We start from the raw sequence: 21695 nt of genomic DNA on the forward strand, positions 1-21695 counted from the left end.
CCATCAAGACTGTGCTCCTCATTGCCATTGCATCGGCAGGACATCTGAATGAGCGAAGGTTTGTCGTGTTCCATCGATCGCATCAGGAAGGCTCCAGGAAGACATTTGAAACTGTATTTGCTTATCTTCAATGGTAATGAATAAAGAGCCTGCCCACCAGCAACCAGCCTCGTCAAGCCCTCAACTCCAACTGTCACATCACAGGTGAAGCTCTGGAATTGAAATCCTGGAGCCAGAAAGGCGTGAGCCAGAGGAAACATGCCTCGAGATGCAGCTTGGAGAAACTAGCTGAATATGCGTCAATAAGAAGTAACACAACTAAAAGGAACAAAGAATAAATAAAGACCAAATAAGTAAAAGAAAACAAGGATAGTACTTCTCCGTGCCTTAAAACAAACACAACATGATTCAAGTTAAATTCCATAAATAAGAATCTTTTTTAAACATCTCACCACTCTTTCTCTGAATCGGTCTTCCTCCAGCAGGGTTTCCCGAACCAGTAGCTTCACACAAACTATCATCCGCAATGATTTCCTCATTAGTACTTTCTTACTGGCTCACCAGACTATAAGGTAAGGTAAATTACAGAACTACTTCTTGAAATTATCATCTTGATTCTACTCCTTTTACCATAATGGAACCAAACCGGAATTGGACGACCATCCTGGAAGGCCCCACTTATATTCCGAGGAATGCTCGGTTTAGGATCATACAATATTATATAATCCAGCAAACATATTTGACACCGGCCTCGATTAATAGAATATACATTCGCATTGAGGCACACTGCCCTAGTACATATTCTGTGGGCGTGCACCAAACTGAACGCCTATTGGGAGACCATCACGACACACTTGGCACGCTGCACAGAGCGTGTTCTACATTGGAATTGGGAGGTGTGTATATTGGGACTATATCACCGGCGCAAGAAACATAAAGTGACAACACGATTCATAGACTGAGGGCTCATAGTGGCAAAACGACTTATCACTAAACGCTGGAAGTCACCTGACCCCCGTTACCGCAGGCACGGCACCATTCCATGATGTGTTGGGCACAGGCGGAGGCTGGGGCCCTACGATGGGAAGATACAATAGGTGTACGCAGGGCACCGATAGCTGCGGCCTGGGACACAATCCTCACAGACCTACGGGGTACATTGGGAAGAGCACTTGGAAACACAGGATATATCCCAGGGGTCGAGTATCCCAGGTAAAGATAGACCGACCCCAATGACAGTATTTGTACCACCCTCTCTTTTATCTATTTCTCCTCCCCACCTCCCACTCCATGAAGCATCTGAGTAAGCAGCATGTGCCCCTGACAGCCCCCACAAGACAACAGGCAATAACATTAAGACACTACTACACAGTACGCAGGCGCTGTTATATGAATAACAGCGTGTTGGCTACATCAAGCACATTGGATATGGAACTTTAGTGAGATAAGATTCCCCCCCACCCCCACCCGTCCCACGTTTACCTTTCTACCCTGTTAACATATTTTTCCCTTCCTCCCCCCTTTTTTCTTATTTCATATTGTTGAGCTAATATGTTATTACAACCGCTATGATGTACATTTACAAGGAACATTTGAGAACGAATAATTTGAGTGTTGTGACACATAAAAATTGTAAAACTAATAAAGAAATGTAAACAAACCAAAAATAAAATTAAACCAAACCGGTTCTCGCAGTCCGTTTCCTCAGTAAACCAAAAGGAGAGACACCAGTGGAGGAACATGAACTGTTATGATAAGCCCAAACTTGTTTCCTCGCAATTAGCTACTGTATAATGACTGTTACATCTAATTCTCAAAGGCACTTCCATATTTTCTGATTCATCGTTATCTGTGACCCATTATTTGGAAAAACCTTCTAAAGCAAAAACTTTGGTCCGAAACGGCACATAAACCTCTATTTATAGACTCAAAAGAATAGTCGCCCAAAATAATATAAGTAACATATATTGAGGTATGGCAGACAATGATCCAGCAAAATATATAAATCCAGTGTATCCAGGCATGCTCTAGAAACTGTAAAGACATTAAAGGTGTGCCACTTGCCTTCCAAAGCCTATTGGGTAAGAAATATTCTTGACAGTTACTTACCAAATCATCCACCTGCCAAGGCAGACCCCCCAAAATGACTCATGCAAAGGTTCCTCTAATGACGCACAGCCCATATGACCAACGTAGACGATATAAGCCTTCCATGGGTATACATTTATTACCCCTCAGTAAAATTCCAGATTTTAGATTCAACTCCTGAGAAACACTGGAGCCAGAAAGGCGCAAGCAAGATCATTAAGCACTGGCAAAGCCAACAGGTCTATGCAAGAGCTATTGGCTTTGTAAATGTCCTTTAGCCATATTGTACATCAGCGCGGCTGCTGTACAGCATGGCTAAACGTTTGTGGCATAGAGGAGAGTGTCATAAAGTTTTGTAGAATGGCATGGCATAGAGTGGAGTATTGCAATGTTGTAGAATTTATTGGCGTACATTAGAGTGGTGCAGAGTAGACTAGAGTAGTGTAGACCGCAGTAGAGTAGAGTGCAGTTGTGTATAGTAGAGTGGCATGGAGTGATGTAGAGTGTGGTGACATAGAGTGGAATGCTGCAGAATAGAGTGGAGTGGCGTAGAGTGGCGTGGTGCAGCGGCATAGAGTGGTGTAGTGGTCAGTGGCGAAGTGTATAGTGGTACAGAGTAAAGTGGTATATAGCACAGTGTTGCTGAGTAGAATAGGGTGCACGTACAAATGCAGTAACATAGATTGCAATGGTGTAGAGTACAGTGGCGTAGAGTGCAGTGGTGCAGAGTAGATTGGCATAGAGTACATTAGTTTTGAGTAGAGTTGCATTGGGGGAAAGGGAGGGCATAGAGTGCAGTGGCACATAGTGAAGTAGAGTGATGTAGTGCTGAGGCGTAGAGTGTAGTGGTGTAGAATAGATTGTCTCAGGGTACAGTGAAGTGGTGCAGAGTGGGATGGTGCTGGGTAGAGTGGAGTGGTTCAAGATAAAGTGCAGTGGGCTAGAGTAGATTAGAGTGGCGTAGAGTGGATTGGCATAGAGTAGTGTGGTACAGAGTAGAGTGTATTGGTGTAGAGTGAAGGGGTGCAGAGTGGAGGGGCCTAGACTGGCGTGGTGTAGAGTGCAGTGGTGTAGAGTAAAGTATAGTGGTGCACAGTAAAGTAGAGAGCAGTGGAGTGTTGCAGTGTTGCAGAGTAGAGTGGCGTGGAGTGAAGTCTGCATGGTGTGGTACTGCACTGCCGTTACAGACAACACATTTACATTTAAATTACCATTACATTTCCACAACAATACAGTTTTAGTGATAAAAGTATACAGTGCACAAACAATGTGTGGAGTTGCCATCACCTAGTGTATTGATTTTTTTTTATTGTATTCAGATAATTTGTTTACACCAGTCTTCAGAATTATAAAAAATGTGCTTCATTTGTGCTTTCCTAATTCTGATATATTCTGAAATATCTGTACAGTTACTTTACAAACTTTTCAATGTTGTTGTGTGCTAAAAAGTCTTTCTTTCACAGCAAGATTGTCACATAAATCCTATCACTTTAAAGTCGAGGAAAGAAAAGTAAACACCAAGCTCCCTTGGAAGAGAAGAGTCTGGCATTTGACCTCAGTCTTTGAATGCACAGCAAGTGTGACAAGATAAGACCAAGAGTTAAAGGCCTATTTATAGAACGCAAGCAGTCTGAAGAATACTGTAAATAGGAAATGCTGCTCGGGAGGTACGAACTCAAGCTGCACAGCCTAAAACAAATAAAACGGCACATAGAAAGCTAGCAAATGTGAGTTACAAACCATAAAGCCAATGGTAAGCAATTGGCAGAATACATTCACAGGGAAGCTTACCGAATGTCCCCTAAGATGTCATTAGCAAACCAGACCGCTTCGCCGTCTGGAAGCCTTCAACTTAAAAAAAAGTCTTGAGACCCAGCTCAAGAAAACTAGGCAGGTCTGTATAAATAAGAAGCAACACAACTAAAACTAACCATGAATAAAGAAAGACCAAATAAGTAAATGAAGACAAGGATACCACAAGCATCTCTCTCTAAGAATTGCGATTAGTTACTGCTTATTGTCTGAACCCAACCAATTACTTTTGGAAAAAAACCTTAACTGTACTTCTAAAAGCACACAGAGATAACAAATCTGGGAACATTGCGTAGTCGTAACGCTATGAGATTCCCAAATAATATTATAACATTACAGTTGAAAACTCAAACTGACCTGATGTCTATTAAACTTGTTATTTTCAAAGTGACAAGTTGGACGTGTTTAATGGTTTTTGAAGTCCTACTCGACCCCGGCAGAGAAGGTAGTAAAGTGTGCATATTTCGAAAATGAGCACTGAATGTAATGTTTCACATTGTAAAATACATACCTTTGTCAAATGTTATGCTGACATTCAGAACTAGTTCCAGTTACGTCCTCATTGCTTCGCTTTTGCCAGTGAGATCTCTTACAGTACTTTGTGGTACATTTTCATAGGATGTTCTACTTCTTTACCACAGGAATATGCAGTTAATTGCCACGTTATTACCTGGGAAAGGATCCTAAGCCATTTTGACATATTTGCCTTCGGACACTTTTGGGGCTGGGCCATGAAGGCTCTGCTGATCAGGAGCTATGGATTGTGTTGGACAATCAGCATTACGTGGGAAGTCACAGAGGCGAGTATGAATTTAGCTGCATCCTTCTTGGATAACTATATTAATCAAGCAGTTCACAGACAATGGCTTCATCATCTTTGTATATTCTCTGTTTTTCTGTTATCAGCCTAACGATGTCCTCCTCTTCCTGTTCACGCACATTGTCTCCATTTTATGTCCCAGGCTCACATCCTCACTCCACCAGATGCTCAGTCACCCTTGAGTCCTAACGTCAGCTGATCTAGCTTGTAAAGTATGGGTAGACAGGAGTTTGAGAAAAGATGCTCATCAGGTCTAGGCTAGGCAAAGTGACAAATATCCAGTAGGGCACAGTGTGCAATTTGGCCTTGCACTACTAGTTAAATTGGTAAAAGGAGAAAAAAGTAGGCCCGAGGTAAATCCTTAAATATATAATCCTGCCTTCAAGGAACAAAATAGATCATAAAGAAGAAAAGTTTAGTTCTGAATATAAAAATACACAGTGATACCAGTTTGACCATGTTTCTTTAAAACTGTCATTCTAAGGAAGGGTACAACAAAAACAGCCACAACTACTACGTAAAGATTAGTCCATCAGCTCAGTCCTACATTGTAGGTCAGTCGTACATTCCCTAGTCTCTTGTCATACTAAATAAATCAATGCTATCACATTGACAATACACATATGCTCATGTCACCTTAATTTGTTATACCTTAGCAGATACCCATTGCTTCTAACATATAATATTTGTGAAAAATTACATATCTAGAGGGTTTGAATTAGAGCAACATTTACAAAGCTGAAAAAGGCTACAAACATGATTGAAAAATTCAGTTTTACTTACCTCTGCACATGACTGTCATATTGAAACCAATGTAATTGCAAATATTGTAAATCATCTTGCACATTACCCATACCACATTTTCAGAGTTAACTATGAATGTACTATCATCTTTTAGTTTGATTATGATGTACTTTAATTACATGTGATGTACTTTATTTACATAATGATTTGATGTGATGTTCTTGAATTAAATGTTTGCTTTTAGTTGTTGTTTTATAGGTGTAAGTAGTTGGTTCGTATGTATTTCATTTTTATTTTGTATGCATATTATAGTTTGCATGACGGTTTTCCTAACTAGACTTTAACTGTTAATTTCAAAGGAATATATGAGTTTTCTTAAACACGCGTTAATGTGTTATTGCAGTGGCAGCCATAAATTCACTTTTATCTTATTTTTTCCAATGAATTTCTTGTGTTTTTCTTTTTTAATCACATACTGCATCCAAGAATCCATGCGCATAACCCTCCAGCAATGTCCAACCCTGCTGTGCACGTACATTGACTGTGCGAAGAAGATGTTGTCTTTAGGGCCTCATCTCTGGCCATGCCCTATGCCCGACCCACTGCATGTGGCTGCAGGGGACTGGCCTCCTGTCAGGCACCGCTCCAATTCCTTCTCTGCCAACCTACCCCGCTGTGCAAAAAGTCACCATGCTTAGTAGGGTCAGCCTCCACCTTATGAAGGCAACCATCCCACTTTGCCTGGCCTGCACAATGATCATTGGCCGCAGGGTCTGATCCCTTTTTATTTATTTTTATTTATTTAAATTTTTTAAATCAGCTGATCCATTATAAGCTTCTTTACCCTTGTGCCGCCGACGCGAAAAAGCTTCACTTAAAATCCAGTACTTGTATAATGCACAAATCACCCGAAGGGGTATCTCGGAGCTGGTGGCCGTTGGGAAGATTAAGCGAGCTATTGCCCAGAGTCGCATGGTGCTGGGCAGACCCCTGACGCCGGAGCCAGGGATCGAACCGTGATCCCCAGCGTGGGTTGGTGCCAGATTCAAGGATTTGGCCATGTGTAGCAGTGGTTGGTGGCAAACCCTGTGTCCAACCCACTCTGGGCAGATAATCCCTGCTGAAAATGTGCCAGGCAGTGGGGGCTGGTCATAAGACCTAACCCCTGGCGAGGCCCTGTAGGTTCACTATGGGTGGCCAGTCCCTGCTGCACGCAGCCTTTAGCCATGCACAGCAAGGGTTGGTAGTAAGCCTTGGCTTCTGGCCAAACCCTGCGCCCAACCCTCTGTGCATATTTTAGGCAATAGTGGTTGGTCGCAGGGCCTGATCCCTTTTTTTTTGTTTGTGTTTTTTTTTGTTTGTATTTGGTCCAACATTGGACCTGTAAATTGGGAGCAAGCTTCCCTGCCCTGGTGCCTCAGACCTATGCAAGTTTCCATGGCCATTGCTGGATTCCAGGTTCCTCCACACATCCTTCAGTCCTTAGAGGACCCTCGAATCCACATGGCAGGGCCTCACTCAGACTCGAAGATCAAGTGAGAAAATCTCTCTCCATTTTTTGATGTTGTTGTATTAAAGGGGAGGCCACGTGGTCCTGTTTGGTTCATAGTGTTCTCACCCTGCCCCGTTTTTCCCCCTTTAATTTTTTTTTCAGGACTCAGGGACTCAGGGACAGAGTCCCTGATTCCTTTAATGGTGGTTACAGCATTTTGTTTGTTGTGGCAGCCAGTTGGATCCTTCCAGATCCACAGATACTTCACTGGATCCGCAGTTCTGAAATGGCTCACTGGAGAAAAAGCCAATGGGATCTGAGCATTCTTTGAATTCTTGCATCCTCTGATATCTGCAGACCCTTAACTGTCAAAGTGTCCCTTATCATTTTCTAAAATGTAACCCCTTCATTCCCAATCAGAGCCTCGTTTTAAATGCAATTTTCTCAAACTACTGAACGGAGGTATACCAAACCAAAAAAGGAGTTTCTTGAGGTAAATTCTAACTTTATGCCAAATGTGGTGTAAATACTATCAGCCATTTTTTTCGTATTGAAGATCAATTCTTCCTACACAATTTAAGTAGCAAAATTATACTTTTGGGGCCCCCTTTTTCTTGAACTCTGCTTAATGGATCTGCATGAAAATTACCATGAAGAACTGAGATGATTTTTTTTTTTTTTAGAGTTTCATGGATATTAATTCGTTACCCAAGTTAAGATTAAAAATAAATAATTTACAATTATTTTAAGTAATAACATAATTGAGTATTATGTAAATTAATTGCTAAGTAATTAATTGAAAAGTACTATTGAGTATTTCATCATTATTTAAAAAAAGTTAATTTAGAAGGTAGTAAGGAGTTTTTAGAGTTCAGGGATGGTTAGTTTATAGAGGTAGTAATTGTTTTTTAGGTTTCAGGGATAGGGTACGTATAAGACTAGGAGGGAGGTTAATAGGGTTCAGGAATGGTAGTGTATCGAAATAGAGGGTTTTGTGGTTCAGGGATGGGTAGTGCATGGAGCCATAAGGAGCTTATAGGGTTCAGGATGGTGGCATATAGGGGTAGTAAGCGGGTTTTAGTGGGTACTGTGTAGGCGTAATAATGGGTTTTAGGGTTCAAGGATGGGAAATGTGTAGAGATAGTAAGGGCAGTTTTGGTTCTAGGGGATGAGTATTGTAAAGAGGTTATAAGAGGTTTTAGGGCTCTGTGATGGGTAGTGTTTCGAAATAGAGGTTTTTGTAGTTTGGGTTTGGGTAGTGTATGGGGTCCTGGGGGGCTTTCAGGGATGGTGGCATAGAGGGGTAATAAGAGGGTTTTTAGGGTTCAGGGATGAGTATTGAAGTATTTTAGTGCAGTGTTCCTGATTTAATGACTCCAGAGGTAACAACTGACATTCTACTCTTCTCTTGCTTATGCCTTTTTTGCCCTTTCACCCCCATATGTCCCATTCGCAGCCCCACTTAGTATCCATGCTCGACCCTCCTTCTTGCGCTATAACTTCATTTTTGTTCTTATATCTGTTCCTTCCCTAACTTTGTGCCCACTAAAACCCCCAACTAGCTCTATTCCTCTGTGGACTGATTCTGATTCTAGGTTACATGGGTAAAACAGTGAGGGAATCATACAATCAAATACAGTAGTGCAGCAATACAATAATTAAGAGGAATTACAAGGCAGAGCAAACAAAATGATATATCATTTACATGGGACCAAGCAAATTGTAATGGAAAAGAATGAGAAAACAAAAGAAGCATGGAACAGTAAAGCCAATAACTAAGAGGGCTTCGGAACCTCCTGTTGATCAGGACGTAACCGAAATGAACGTTTAGCAGACTCCTCAAGGTAGGACGTAATGGGAAGCCATAAAGCCATACGTTTAGTTGCCATATGAAGAGGGTAAACAAAAACAGTATAGAGCCTATGGTTATGACAAACATTATACCACCATGCTCTAAAAGAGATGTTTGTAGTTTGTTTCCAGTTAACTGGAACGCAACGCCCAATAATAAATCAACAATTTGGACATTAAGTGTGGTATCAGCCCAGCACGAGGAAAGGCTACCCAGGAAGATGTGAGTGAAAGAAAAAGGAACCTGAGAGTGAAAAATAGCATTGATTTGGGACCAAACTTGTTTCCAAAAATCATGAACAGCAGTACATGTGAATAGCGTGTGAAATAAAGTGGCACATGGGGAAGAACAAAACCAACAGAGATCTGAGGTTGCAGGAAATTTCCTATGGAAGTCGTGCGGTGTGAAAAGGAGCCTATTGTAAGTAAAGAATAGGGTTTGTGTTAAAGTGGCTGTACTGGAGGTTTTGCGTAATTTGATCCACAGCTTATCCCACAGATGTATTGACCAGGTTGTTGTAAAATCATGTTCCCATTGCTCCTCTACTTTCGACTTCAATCTCACAGTCTTTATTGTGAAGGAATCTGTAGATAGAAGAGGCTTTAGATAGAGTGCGTAAGAGAGAATGAAGGTGTGAGGTAGGATTGGGAGAAAGAGGAAGTGTGTGGGATTGAGAAAGACGAGTGCAAGTCGCCAGCACCGCCTCTGTGAGTAAGAGGTATTTATGAGCAAAGGATGCAGGCAAGTTAAAGGATTGGCTAAGAGTTGAGAAAGGTATGAGAGTAGAGCCTGAGAATAATTGAGATACCCATGACAGTCCCTTTTGCCTCCAAGATTTCCAGTAAAAGAGTTTATTTTTGATTAATACGTTTTTATTATGCCAAATGGTGGAGGTGAGAAAATCAGCGATTGTAGTAGGAGGGGCAGGGTTATGAGATAAAAGTAATTTAGTAGTGAATTTGTGTATTGGAGTGGATAGTGCCTGTGGTTTGCGGGAGAAAGAAAGGTATTCAGCAAAGGAAAAAGGGTATAATGCAAGGCGTTCAACCGTTACCCATAAGGGGCTGGGGGCATCGGGGTCTTATAGCCACAGGGACGCTTGCCGCAAAAGGAATGCCTTTTGATATGCCGGAAAATCTGGAAAGTTAACACCACCCTCCGACTTGGGTCGAATTAAGCTAGTAATAGACATCCGGGCTTTTTTGCCTTTCCAATGGAAGGCAGAAAGAGTAGCATTGACTTTCCTAAAAAATTTAGCTGGAATGGGAACTGGGATATTGGAAATTGTGTAAAGAACTATAGAGATAACATCATTTTAATAGTATCAAGGTGACTCCACCACGATAAGTGAAGAGGATGCCATCTGCTTGTGAGGTCGGATATTTTCTGAATAAATTTATTTAAGCAAAGCTTGACCGTGTCCGAAATGGAAGGGGTGACATGAAGGCCTAAATATTTGATGTGGGATGAACTCCAGGTAAAATTGGAGGCGCTAAAGTCAGGCTTAAAAGTAAATTTCATTAAGGGTAGAATCTCACACTTGTCATTATTTAATTTATAGACAGAAATTGCAGAGTATTCGCGTACTTCATCTATGAAGGCAGGAATACACTCAAGTGGGTCGGATATAAAAAGTAAAACATCGTCAGCGTATGCGGCCAGTTTGATATGAGATTGTCGTGCAAAATCCATGAATGTGAGGATTTTGACGAAGGTTTGAAAGAAAAGGCTCTAGAGCCAAATTAAAAAGAAACGGAGAGAGGGGGCAACCCTGACGAACTCCCCTGCCTAAATTAAAAAAGGAAGAGACTAAACCGTTAGCGCAAACTGCTGCACGTGGATTGGAATAGAGGAGGGAGATTAGAGAAGTGAACTTGGGGCCAAATCCAAACCATTTGAGAGCGTGGAATAAATATGTCCATTCAACCCTATCAAATGCCTTCTCGGTGTCTAAGGCTATTGCTGCAAGGAAATGCTGTAACCGAGAGGTTTTGGAAAGGACATTGAACAAAAGTCTGGAGTTATCAGTAATATAACGTCCTTTAACAAAACCGGATTGTTCTGCTCCCAGAAGGTGAGGTAGGAAAGGGTCTAACCGTGTGGTGAGAGATTTAGCAAAAAGTTTGTAATCAACATTTATTAAGGAGATGGGTCTGTAATTTTTACAATGTTTGGGATCTTTTCCTTCTTTGGGTATGAGGCAGATGTGAGCGTCCGAGATAGACACTGAGGAAGTACCCAGAGTAGGGAAGGAATCTATTAGAGAATGAAGTTTCGGTATCAAAAGTTTGGAGAAATGAAGGTAAAATTCAACCGTGAAACCATCCGGTCCAGGGGCCTTGTCTTTCTTAAGGTGTTGAAGTGCAATGAGTAGTTCCTGCTGGGATACGTCTGACTCCAAAGAAGACAAGTCTATGGGAAAATGACTTGGTGCCTGTATGCTAGAGAAAAAGTGTGAAAGTGATTGGGTGGTGGGATGAGTGAGGAGTAGAGAGTGTCGTAAAAGCAAGAGAATTCCGACAAAATATCAACATCTGTATGCTTGAGTACTAAATCATCATCAGAAATAGATTCAATGTGTAATTTGTTATGCTTGACTTTCAGATAGTTGGCCAAAATCGTCCCAGCCTTATTCTTATCCCCATAACATTTTGCACTAGATTTTAACAGGAATAAAGAAGCATCTTCTGTAGATTTCTTGTTAAACTGCATCTTAGCCTCTATAAGATTCGTCAAACTATCCTGTGAATGAGAGGTATAGTAGGAGTGTTCAATCTCTTGATCTTTTGGAGGAGATCCCCAGTGCATTTTCGAGCCGCTTTCCGCTTCAGAGCAGTAAAAGTAATTATAAAATCCCTTGCTGCAGCTTTAAAAGTATCCCATATAGTATGTTTGGGTAGGGTATGAGTGTCATTAAGCTTGAAAAATTCAAGAAAACACTGATTAAAATAAGCGGTAAACTTAGGGTCCAATAGGAGAGTGTTATTAAAACGCCATCTCCTAGGGCCTTTAAATTTAGGAATTATATCAACATTAATTGAAACAGGGGCGTGATCAGACAGCAAGATGGGTCCAATGTCTGCGTTGGTAAGAGTCTGTGCAATATTGTGGGATAAGAAGATATAGTCAATTCTAGATTCGGAGTCATGAGAAGGCGAGTAAAAAGTAAACTCTTTAGTGGTTGGGTGACACAGGCGCCAAACATCAATAAGTCTGTGCTGTGAGATGGCCTGAGCAAATAATTTATGGGGCTTGTTAGGAATAAAGGAGACTTTAGAATGCCTGTCTAGGAAGGGATCTAGGGGTTGATTACAGTCTCCCGCCAATATAAAATTGCCGTCAATGAATTTGGTAATGTGCGTTGCCATCATGTGCCAAAAGGTAGGATCTCCTCCTGTGGGAGCATAAACATTAAGGAAAGAAATTGGAACCCCCCTTAAGGATAGCTTAACATAGAGCCATCTGCCATTGGAGTCAGAATCTTGAGATATTAATGAACATGAAAGTGACTTACGACATAAAATCGCTACCCCATTACGTTTGCCATCTCCAGGAGAATAAAACACTTTGCCCACCCAGCTTCTCTTGAGTTTAGCAGATTCATCATCAGAGAGATGAGTTTCTTGTAAAAGAGCGAAATCAACATTTAACCTGGCCAAATGGGATAAAATTCTTTGCCTCTTAATGGTAGAGTGAAGACCTTTAACGTTCCAAGAAACAATTCTTAAAGACATTCAGAATAGTGCTAAAAATGATGAACAAAATAGGGTAAAGCCTAATAAGAACCCATGAAGGAAAAAGAGCTCAAAACCCTGAACAGTGAATAACAAGAAAAGAAATATAAGAAGAGATTTAACCGAACAGGTAGCAACGTGAATGAAACATAGAAACAGAATAGAAGAAATAGCGAGGGAGAAAAAATACCAAAGGAATAAATAGCACCCAGCAAGACGGGAAAAGGATGGAGAGAGATGAAGAGAAGAAAAAAGGATTGACACCTGAAAAGTTAAAACAGTAAGACACAAAAAAAAGGAGACATACCTACACAAAAGGGGAGGACGAGTACGAGGAACCAGGAACGAATCCAGGATCAGGAGCGGGAACAGGAATGGGGAGGGAGGGTGGAACCACATGGAGCAGTCGGAGTCTGCGGGATCAGCGAGACTCGCAGCCTGAGGAACACCACGGAACGGGATACAAAATCTACAAAAAACAGGCGATTAACAATAAGGAAGAGCCCTGTGAAAAGAAGGAAAGCAAAACATGAGAAACAACAATTGAAAACGCAGTAAAAAGGATAGAATGTATACAAAGGAGAATACAACTATATCGGAGTCTTTCCATAATAATCATCAACAAAGTCAAAAAAAAGAATAGCTATAAAAAACTAAGAAGCATGCATGAAAGAAACAACAGTGAGGAAAATCTTCAGCGAAATAAGCAGACTTAAGGAGGAAAAGAAGAAGGACCAGACGAATCCATATCGGCTGCTTTGCAGCAATTCCGGAAACTTTGAAGGCGTACAGGTTCCTCATACGTTGTCGTTTTGTTGTTGTAAGTAACCTTGAAAAGACAAGGATGGAATAATCCATAACGGGCCCCAATAGAACGGAGATCTGCTTTCATATCCAAAAAAGCTTTGCGTCGACTTGCCGTAGCCTTAGCATAATCATGAGCAAAAATCAGAGGGGACCCTGACCAGGTAAGCCGGGGAGAGGCTGACAGGACTTTTAGGAGATCTGTGTATTCGAGAAAGTACATGATAACTCCTCTCGGCCTCGCCGAAGAAGCGACTGAAGAAGGTAATCGCCCAAGCCTGTGAGCAAGCTGGATATTAAGGACAGTATCCTCTGGCAAATGCAGCAACTCAGGCAAGAAAGACTTGAAGAAGGTAATTGGGTCAGTCCCTTCACAACCATCCACCAAGCCGTAAATACGTAAATTATTACGCCTATTTCGGTTTTCAAGCTCCTCCACCTGTCGCTGAAGGGAAGAAACCTGCGAATGCAGGTGGGAGACTTTGGACGTTGTCTCTTGGAAAGATGTGACACTTTGCTCCACTGATGTTACTCTAACGTCCATGTTTGACCACTTATCCGTTAAAATTTGCAGCTTAGTATTTGTTTCCTCCATGAAGGGGCGAAGAGCCCTTATTTCTTCTAACAAAAGTTCCATAGAGACTGGCGACAACGACTTGGGCGGAGAAGGAGGATCCTTTTTCAGCCGCTTGGAAGTAGCTTTGCCCGGGACTGATGTCGACGATTCCATCTCTGAATCCTGAGAAGGGGACAAATGTGATGCCTCCAATCGGCAATCGGGCTAGAGCGGGGAAGAGCTTAGAATTCTTGACGAAGTTGCACCTCAAGGTGTTAGAGGCAGAAATACCTTTATTTCTTCCCATATGATGCAAGCAACAAGGAATGTCTTTCTGTGTCAACCAGGTAGAAAATATTGTGCCACAGGCGCTAGCTCTGATTGATATAGGAGGCAAGGAGGAGATACAGGGGTTAGCGAAGAAAAGAAAGCTACAGCGCAGATAGTAGGAGCGTCGTATTCAGCCTTATGCTGCAGGGGGCCAAACACTAGGCATGGAGTCAGGGAGTGAATAGCATGTATGAGGGCCAAAATTTTATTTCAAAATGTAGAAAAGGCCCCGTAGGTGAGTCTTCGGCTTCAGCAATGATGAGCAGCGATATAAAGAACAGGGCCTGTAGGGAGTCACAAAATGGCGGATAGAAGAAGCTGTGTATCCCACAACAACAATGAAGGCGGCATGTGGAGAAAGGAGCTTACATGTGGCATGAGATGCAGCTTTCTAGGCATTAATCCGCTGTAAATCCGCTTTAAATAGCATAAATGAGGAGCAATTGAGGAAAATGCAGGAGATTAGCCCCTCAGACGCTGTTTTGCGCATGTCGCACGCCGGAAAACAAAATGGGGGCCGCAAATCGGCATTAGACTGAAAGGAACTCACTGCGCCCCAAAAGGTAAGAAAACGACCTCCATAGGCTTCGGAGACATCCGCAAGGTGTGTCCACCACCTTCCGGCATAGGAATTCGCTGTGTTGAAGTCGGGTGTAGTCGCGAACCGCGGGTTCTCAGAACCGCTGGCGGAGCGCTTACCCGATTGCCGCCATGCCCCGTAGGCGCCAAACCACGCCCAATCTGTTCCTTTCTTGGAATCCATGGCTATCTCATCATGCTGACAACTCCATCCAAATCCTAGTAACACACATTAAAACATTCACTATTGAAAATGTCCTGGCCTCACTTCACACTTAACTAAAATAGCAGATCTCCTAGTCCAATACAACCTATCCCCGGCCTTCACTTTCTTTCAGAAAACAGGCGCTCCCTGTCCTTCTTTTCCCTATTTGACATTATTTTCCCCATTGCTTTCTCTATTTTACAGCCACGTATGTAAAAGATGAGGTGTAGTGCAGAGTCCGAAATTATTTGTCATGCACCTGTTATTGCTAATTTGTCTGCTCCACCTTAAAAAGTTTGTATTGCTCCCACTTTGCTCAAATTGTCCCCTTCCATGTTATTTGTCACCTCGCTGCCTTGTTGGTTTTTTCCAGGCTACTTTCAGTGTTAAACAGATCTATGCCCCTGATTTACTTGCATATGTCTTTTAGGCAGGTGTAAGATTCTTTGGGCGACAACTCAATTCAGTACTCTTCTGACCAGCCAGACCTACTTTTGTCCCTTTTGAACATGCTGCACTCCTCTTCCACTCCTCAGGAGACACCACATTGATTATAAACGCTCTATACGAGTTTTTTTTTTTTGCAGTTTCCATCCACTCTGATGCCCATTTAGTATTTCAGCGAGATTACCTCTTATTTTATGGAAATGTTTCCTCCCCTTAAATAAAAAAACATAAATCCCAAATTACCATGCCGTACCACACCCAAAAATGAAACCCCCAAAAATGTGTAGTGTGGGAGCTTGCAAAAAGGTCATTTGAAAATGGAGTGTTTTCCTGCATGGGATCCAGACCTGCCAGCCTTGAAAACATATATTAGTAATTTTTGTTTAAATGGATTCCAGTAAGTTTGGCAAGATGCAGCGGGCCATGTGAAAGTGAAAAGGCAGTGGGCAGTTTTCTGGTTGAACGAGAGTTAATCTAGAATAAAAGGTGTAAGATTCTGCGGCGTTTCAAGAATAACATGAGGACCCCATTGCCTGCTGAAGTGATGCAGCCGCAGCCTTGCTCTCTGGCCTCTGGTCACTGTAGCCTGCGTTGCGATCATGTCAAATCATCGCAAGCAAATATGTGTGTGAGTTTTCGCCCATTTCTTAATATGTCCGTCTTCAAAGCCTTAAACAAGTAAATCTCAGAGAATGGAACCTCTGACTGATATAGCTGAATAGTTCTAGTTTGTTATTTTTCAGCTATGGGACAACAGTTAACTCCATAGAACTCATTGAAAGTGTCCGACCCCAGTTGAGGAGTAAAATACACAGCTAGCTCGTCAGTACATTTAGGAAGGGGACAAGATAACCATCAAGTATTAGGATCAAGTATCCATAGTTCTTTGAGTAGGAAGAGAGACTATGGTTTTGTGTGGTGCTGTGTTTCTGTGCTTTGTTCTAGAATCTGTTTATGCGAATAGCAATAATCCAAATGTGATCCTAGTGCTCGACAGTTTGCCAATATGTTTGAACCCCTAGGGCCTAGAGCTTTCTCGAGGCTGATACAAATAGCATCAGTACTCTAACGTGCAATTAATATAAGAAAGCGGATTTACTACCATAAATATTGCACAAAATGCTTCAACTCTGTGGAATATGCACAGCACTGCAAACCTGTGTTGGATCATAAAATCGAATTCTGGGCTCTACAAATAAAGTTTCCGTCTGCAGTTGATTGAAGCGTCCGATAAAGATGTAAAAAAATATGTACACGAAGATGCATTGAATGTGTGTAGATAATTGCCATTATAAAGCACAGCCCACTGGGCCGCTGTGCTCCTGATCTTATACCTAAGTGTTGAAAGCATCAGAGTTCACAAACAGGGAACAAGTCGGGGTACCACGCGGGTGGACGGCATCCCCCCACTTATTTTACCGGGGGGATGACATCCCCCCTGCCAAACAGCTGGACTTCACTCTTTGATCTCTCTAGGACGAGGAGCTCGGCACCCTTCGTGGCTTCTCTTCCCGTGACCGCGTCCCCCCACTTCTTTTTTTATGACTTGTGCTCTGCAAACAACCCATACAAATACATTACTAGCGAGGAATGTTGAAATTGACTTAGGATTGAATGTGTTGCGCTGACCAGGGGTCTCTCTATAAAAAATAAGAAAAGGCAATAATGTGTGATATTATGTACACTCTTCTCTTAAAATGCAAGAGGTGAGTGTGACCTGCTAACCCATGATAAAGTGGTGAAAATGAGGGCACATATACCAATATTCAGTTGCAAATCTTTGCTCAGCTGTTAGACATCCAGAGTTCAAGATGACTAAAATCCAGTCAGGCCTTCACTCCCAAGTCGAAATTCTTACCCCTTGACCTCTGCCCTTTACCCAACCTACTGTTGCGACCGAGGGGACCAGATAAAAGACTGGGGGCAAAATTCAAGCAGACTGACACCAAACCACACAGAAAGCAATCTACAGCTACAAGTGTGCCTCACACAAGACAATCCTTAGCTATTGTGTGTCTGTGTCTGTCTACCAATGCTGGTTACTCCTGTGAAGGAGTACGGTAGAAGTGCTTCATTGTCACAGCCCGCTTGAGTTAGGGCTGGAAAGTGAAGACAAACAGCAGCCAGGGCAGGTTGATCGCCCATCTTTTTTCCAAGCACTTTCATTTGAGTATGGTCCACAGCACTGCATTTAAACCCCTTGCCAAACTGCACTCTTGAAACCATGAGTCCGATCCCCACCCTGAGGCTAGAGAACCTTACGAAGGTGCACTGAATTATAAAATAGCCTGCACTAACCCAATGCCATACCCACAGATTACTGTGCCTGTGTGAGGGGATTGTAGTTGAGTTACACACACATGCACAGCCCAGACCTCCAGGTGCAGAGCGCTGTAGTTTTAAACAACGCTGTAGGCCATAACCCCCGCACTCTGCCCCATTCCCACATGTATACCACCTTTGCCCATACTGTATTCCTTATGCGGACAAGAAAAGCCAACGTACACATTTGTCACATAGTGGTCATTTGTTGGCCGCAGTTTATTAGGAATACAAAGAAACATGTATATACTTTGCATATTTTGCATGTTATGTCCTGACAAAACTTCCTTGTTATTGTCTCTTGGCCCTTCTGGGTCGTTCTCCTTGATAGGTTGGTTTTTGCGCTCACTTTGCGCGGGGAGTGGGTAGCTTCTGTCCCGGAGTTAGGCCCCCTCGCTACCTTGTCCGACTCTTGTTGTGCCCTGCCTTCAGGCGGGGGCTGGGCTGCGAGCGCCGTCTCCGTTTGCTACCCCCCCCATCATTGGTAGGCCAACTTCCTTCCCAGCCGTGAGGCATCCCAGAGTGAGTGGTCCTACACACCTGTCCTTAGGCCAACTCACCCAGCCGTGAGGCATCTGAAGGTGAGTGGACCTATTCTGGCACACCGTCCTCCGGTGTGCCTCCGTACCAACCGATATCAGCGTAGTTCTTCGCCACGCTTTGCCTGTTCCTCAGCCCTGCGACATAGCTGTTCCTTAGGTGTGGGTGGGTGGGACAAGAATCTGTGCTCCGCCGCCGGTGCTGCTCCCCCGCTCCGATAAGATAGGAGCTTGCCTGGGGAAGCAGCGCTTATATGCCTCCCCCATTCGCCTTCCAGGCCAGGTAGGCCCCATGCCCATTGGAGAGTTCGTAGCCCGCCTCGGCCTCCATTGGCCGGGGGGGTCGGCGCCTCTTCGGCGGCCGTTGCTGGGGGAGGGCCGGCATTTCCTTAGCTCCTGGTCACTTCGCGCGCCAAAAAACCGGCCCCCACTAGTTTGTTTGTGTCCCGGGCGCAGCGCTGGTTATGGCGCCGGCTCTCGAGCCCCCTTCGGGAGCAGCCTCTGCAATAACCCCCGCACTCTGCCCCATTCCCACATGTATACCACCTTTGCCCATACTGTATTCCTTATGCGGACAAGAAAAGCCAACGTACACATTTGTCACATAGTGGTCATTTGTTGGCCGCAGTTTATTAGGAATACAAAGAAACATGTATATACTTTGCATATTTTGCATGTTATGTCCTGACAAAACTTCCTTGTTATTGTCTCTTGGCCCTTCTGGGTCGTTCTCCTTGATAGGTTGGTTTTTGCGCTCACTTTGCGCGGGGAGTGGGTAGCTTCTGTCCCGGAGTTAGGCCCCCTCGCTACCTTGTCCGACTCTTGTTGTGCCCTGCCTTCAGGCGGGGGCTGGGCTGCGAGCGCCGTCTCCGTTTGCTACCCCCCCCATCATTGGTAGGCCAACTTCCTTCCCAGCCGTGAGGCATCCCAGAGTGAGTGGTCCTACACACCTGTCCTTAGGCCAACTCACCCAGCCGTGAGGCATCTGAAGGTGAGTGGACCTATTCTGGCACACCGTCCTCCGGTGTGCCTCCGTACCAACCGATATCAGCGTAGTTCTTCGCCACGCCGTCTGGGAGGCTTCCGTCTCCCCGCGGCTCCCCCCAACTACGTCCTGATCTTCCTTGTTTGCACCCTGCCAAGACAATCACACCCCCCCCAGGTTGGCCCGACTTGAGCATCCACCCTCTATTCCTCACGAGGCTGCCTTCTTCCGTTTTCTCCCTCGAAGCCCTTTGTGAGGCTTCCCGGGGGGCCTGCAGGAGCATTGCCTCTACTTTTTCCAAGGTGGTAGGCCGCCCTTGTCTCTTCTCCTGCCCGTCTGAGCCTGTATAGTGGGCGTAATTACATCTCATGTTGAGACCACCCCAGCTCGCACTCTTACCCTTGTCCCCGGGGACCAGGGCACTACCCGCAGGCTGTCTGGGCCGGTTCTATGGAGGTGTAGCGATCACTCCAATTCGGTAAACGCTGCGTTGGTAAACATTTGCTCAATTTTGTAGCCGCCTACTCCATTGTAATCTGTCCAAAGATTTATTTTGTTATTTAAGGCTTTTGCATTGCCTTTGCTTATTCTAGTATTCAATATACGCCCCCGATCGCGCCTTTCCTTGTGGAATTTCCACATGGGACTTGTTTCGTACCTGCCACCCCGCTCCTCCACTGTACTTATGTTTCACTGGAAGGATGGAGTCATGGGTCGGTCCCCCTCGGGTGGCAGAATACCTACTATCTGTAAAGCTCATGATACCACAGGATATATTTGCGCTGCATAACAGATGTTATAATGTTACCCCCCCCACTCTCTGGAACTGATGTTATTGACCTTGAATACCTGTTGAGGCACTTGGCTTTATGCCACTTGTTGCCATCTTGGATTTCCTCGGTGGGAGTGGGAGTTACTACCCCTCTTTCGGACTCCGGCACCCCTCCGCCCTAGCTGCCATTTGATTAAAACTGGGCACACCTCAGGCCCCCAGCCTCCATCTATCTTATCCTCTAGTACACATACTGACTGCCCTTTCCACGGTTGGTTTAGCCAAGGGGATAGCTATGATGGGGGGCAGTTGGCGCTGGACATTTTATTAAAAACCGGGCACCTTTCAGCCCCCAGCCGAGATCTATCTTAACTTACTGTAAACATACTGACTGCAATTTCCAAGGTTGGTTTAGCCAAAAGAGGTAGAAATGATGGAGGCAGTTAGCGCTGGGGCGGGGGGGGGGGGGGCTGTTCTCTATACCTTCTCCTTCTTCCTTATTCTACCCAGACTGCAGAGCTGGCGGATGTTTTTGACACAAAAATTTTTTTTTATTTTTTTTTTTTTATTCTGTTGCAAGTTCTGTGCCAGCTCCTGGTTGACTGTATGCTGTTATTACCAAAAGGAAGTCTCTGACAAGAGTGTTGACCCGCTGCCTGTTGGCTCTACCTTCCCTTTGTGATCTGCATGGTCCCTGTCCCTTGCAGCAGGCACATTAACCCTCGGCACTGTTTACTATGACTAAAACACAGAACCTCCGAATCAAGACTCCTACTACATAAGCCTCTGCTTCTGCCAGCACGTTGGGCGATTTCATGCTTTCCAGACAAATTGCTGGGGGCAGGGATGAGTCAGCCTGGCTCTTAATCACCCAAATAAACTAGCATCGGCGCTGAACGGGTAGCTAATGACCAGTCAGCAGGTCTGCCAGCCCTTTTCCATATAAAACTTATTTATTTATTTAAGCTGCAGTTTGCTCAGCCCGGGGTTTTTATTTCACACAATTTCGATGTCTCAAATAGCCCCCTCTCTTCTCCGGTCTCTCTTGCTTTCTCCCACGCGCCTGGGCCACCAAGCATCAACATCAATAAAGAAAAAACACTGTTAAATGCTCCCTTGGCTGGCTTTAACCATCGAAAAATAACTTTATGCCCGCCCTTATACAAGAAAGCAAAGCGCTTTGATGCTCGTACCTTCGGGGTGCAATAGAGTACTCATTACAGCTGGTAGCGCTGCTGCACACCTTCACTGTTAGGCGCTATTCCAATCCTCCTTTTCTGCACTCCAACGTGCTGTTCGTATGCCTCGCAATATCATATGTTCCTTTTGACTAAAGAAAGCGATGCGCTCTTCAAAGCGCTTATTTATTAAATTAACTGGAGAGGCCCGGGATTGAACCCGCGGCCTGATACCGCCAGCACGCGATCTACCACCGAGCTACCTCCCGATGTTAGAATAAATGCCAGTGAAGTGGAGTCAAACAGGAACCAGTTAACTTATACAAGTTATGTGTTATGAGAAAAGTCTCCAAGCCCGCAGATCCATCACGCTGTCCCCTAATCTCGGGGAGTTCTATAACTGAAGCTATGATGTCTCTCCCGAGGGCACTCTTAT

The 21695-nt window shown here is 43.9% G+C and overlaps 1 protein-coding gene across 1 annotated transcript in view; it reads left to right on the top strand.

The window, feature by feature from the left end:
* Positions 1-21695, top strand: part of PTDSS1 (phosphatidylserine synthase 1) — a 320734-nt gene that overhangs the window by 112204 nt on the left and 186835 nt on the right. The window contains exon 5 of the mRNA XM_086966028.1: positions 4542-4700. Within this exon, the coding sequence (XP_086822154.1) occupies positions 4542-4700 (159 nt within the window). The remainder of the gene's footprint in view (positions 1-4541; positions 4701-21695) is intronic.

The sequence above is a fragment of the Lissotriton vulgaris genome, chromosome 4_1, assembly GCF_964263255.1.
Source record: "Lissotriton vulgaris chromosome 4_1, aLisVul1.2, whole genome shotgun sequence".
Taxonomy (NCBI): Eukaryota; Metazoa; Chordata; class Amphibia; order Caudata; family Salamandridae; genus Lissotriton; species Lissotriton vulgaris.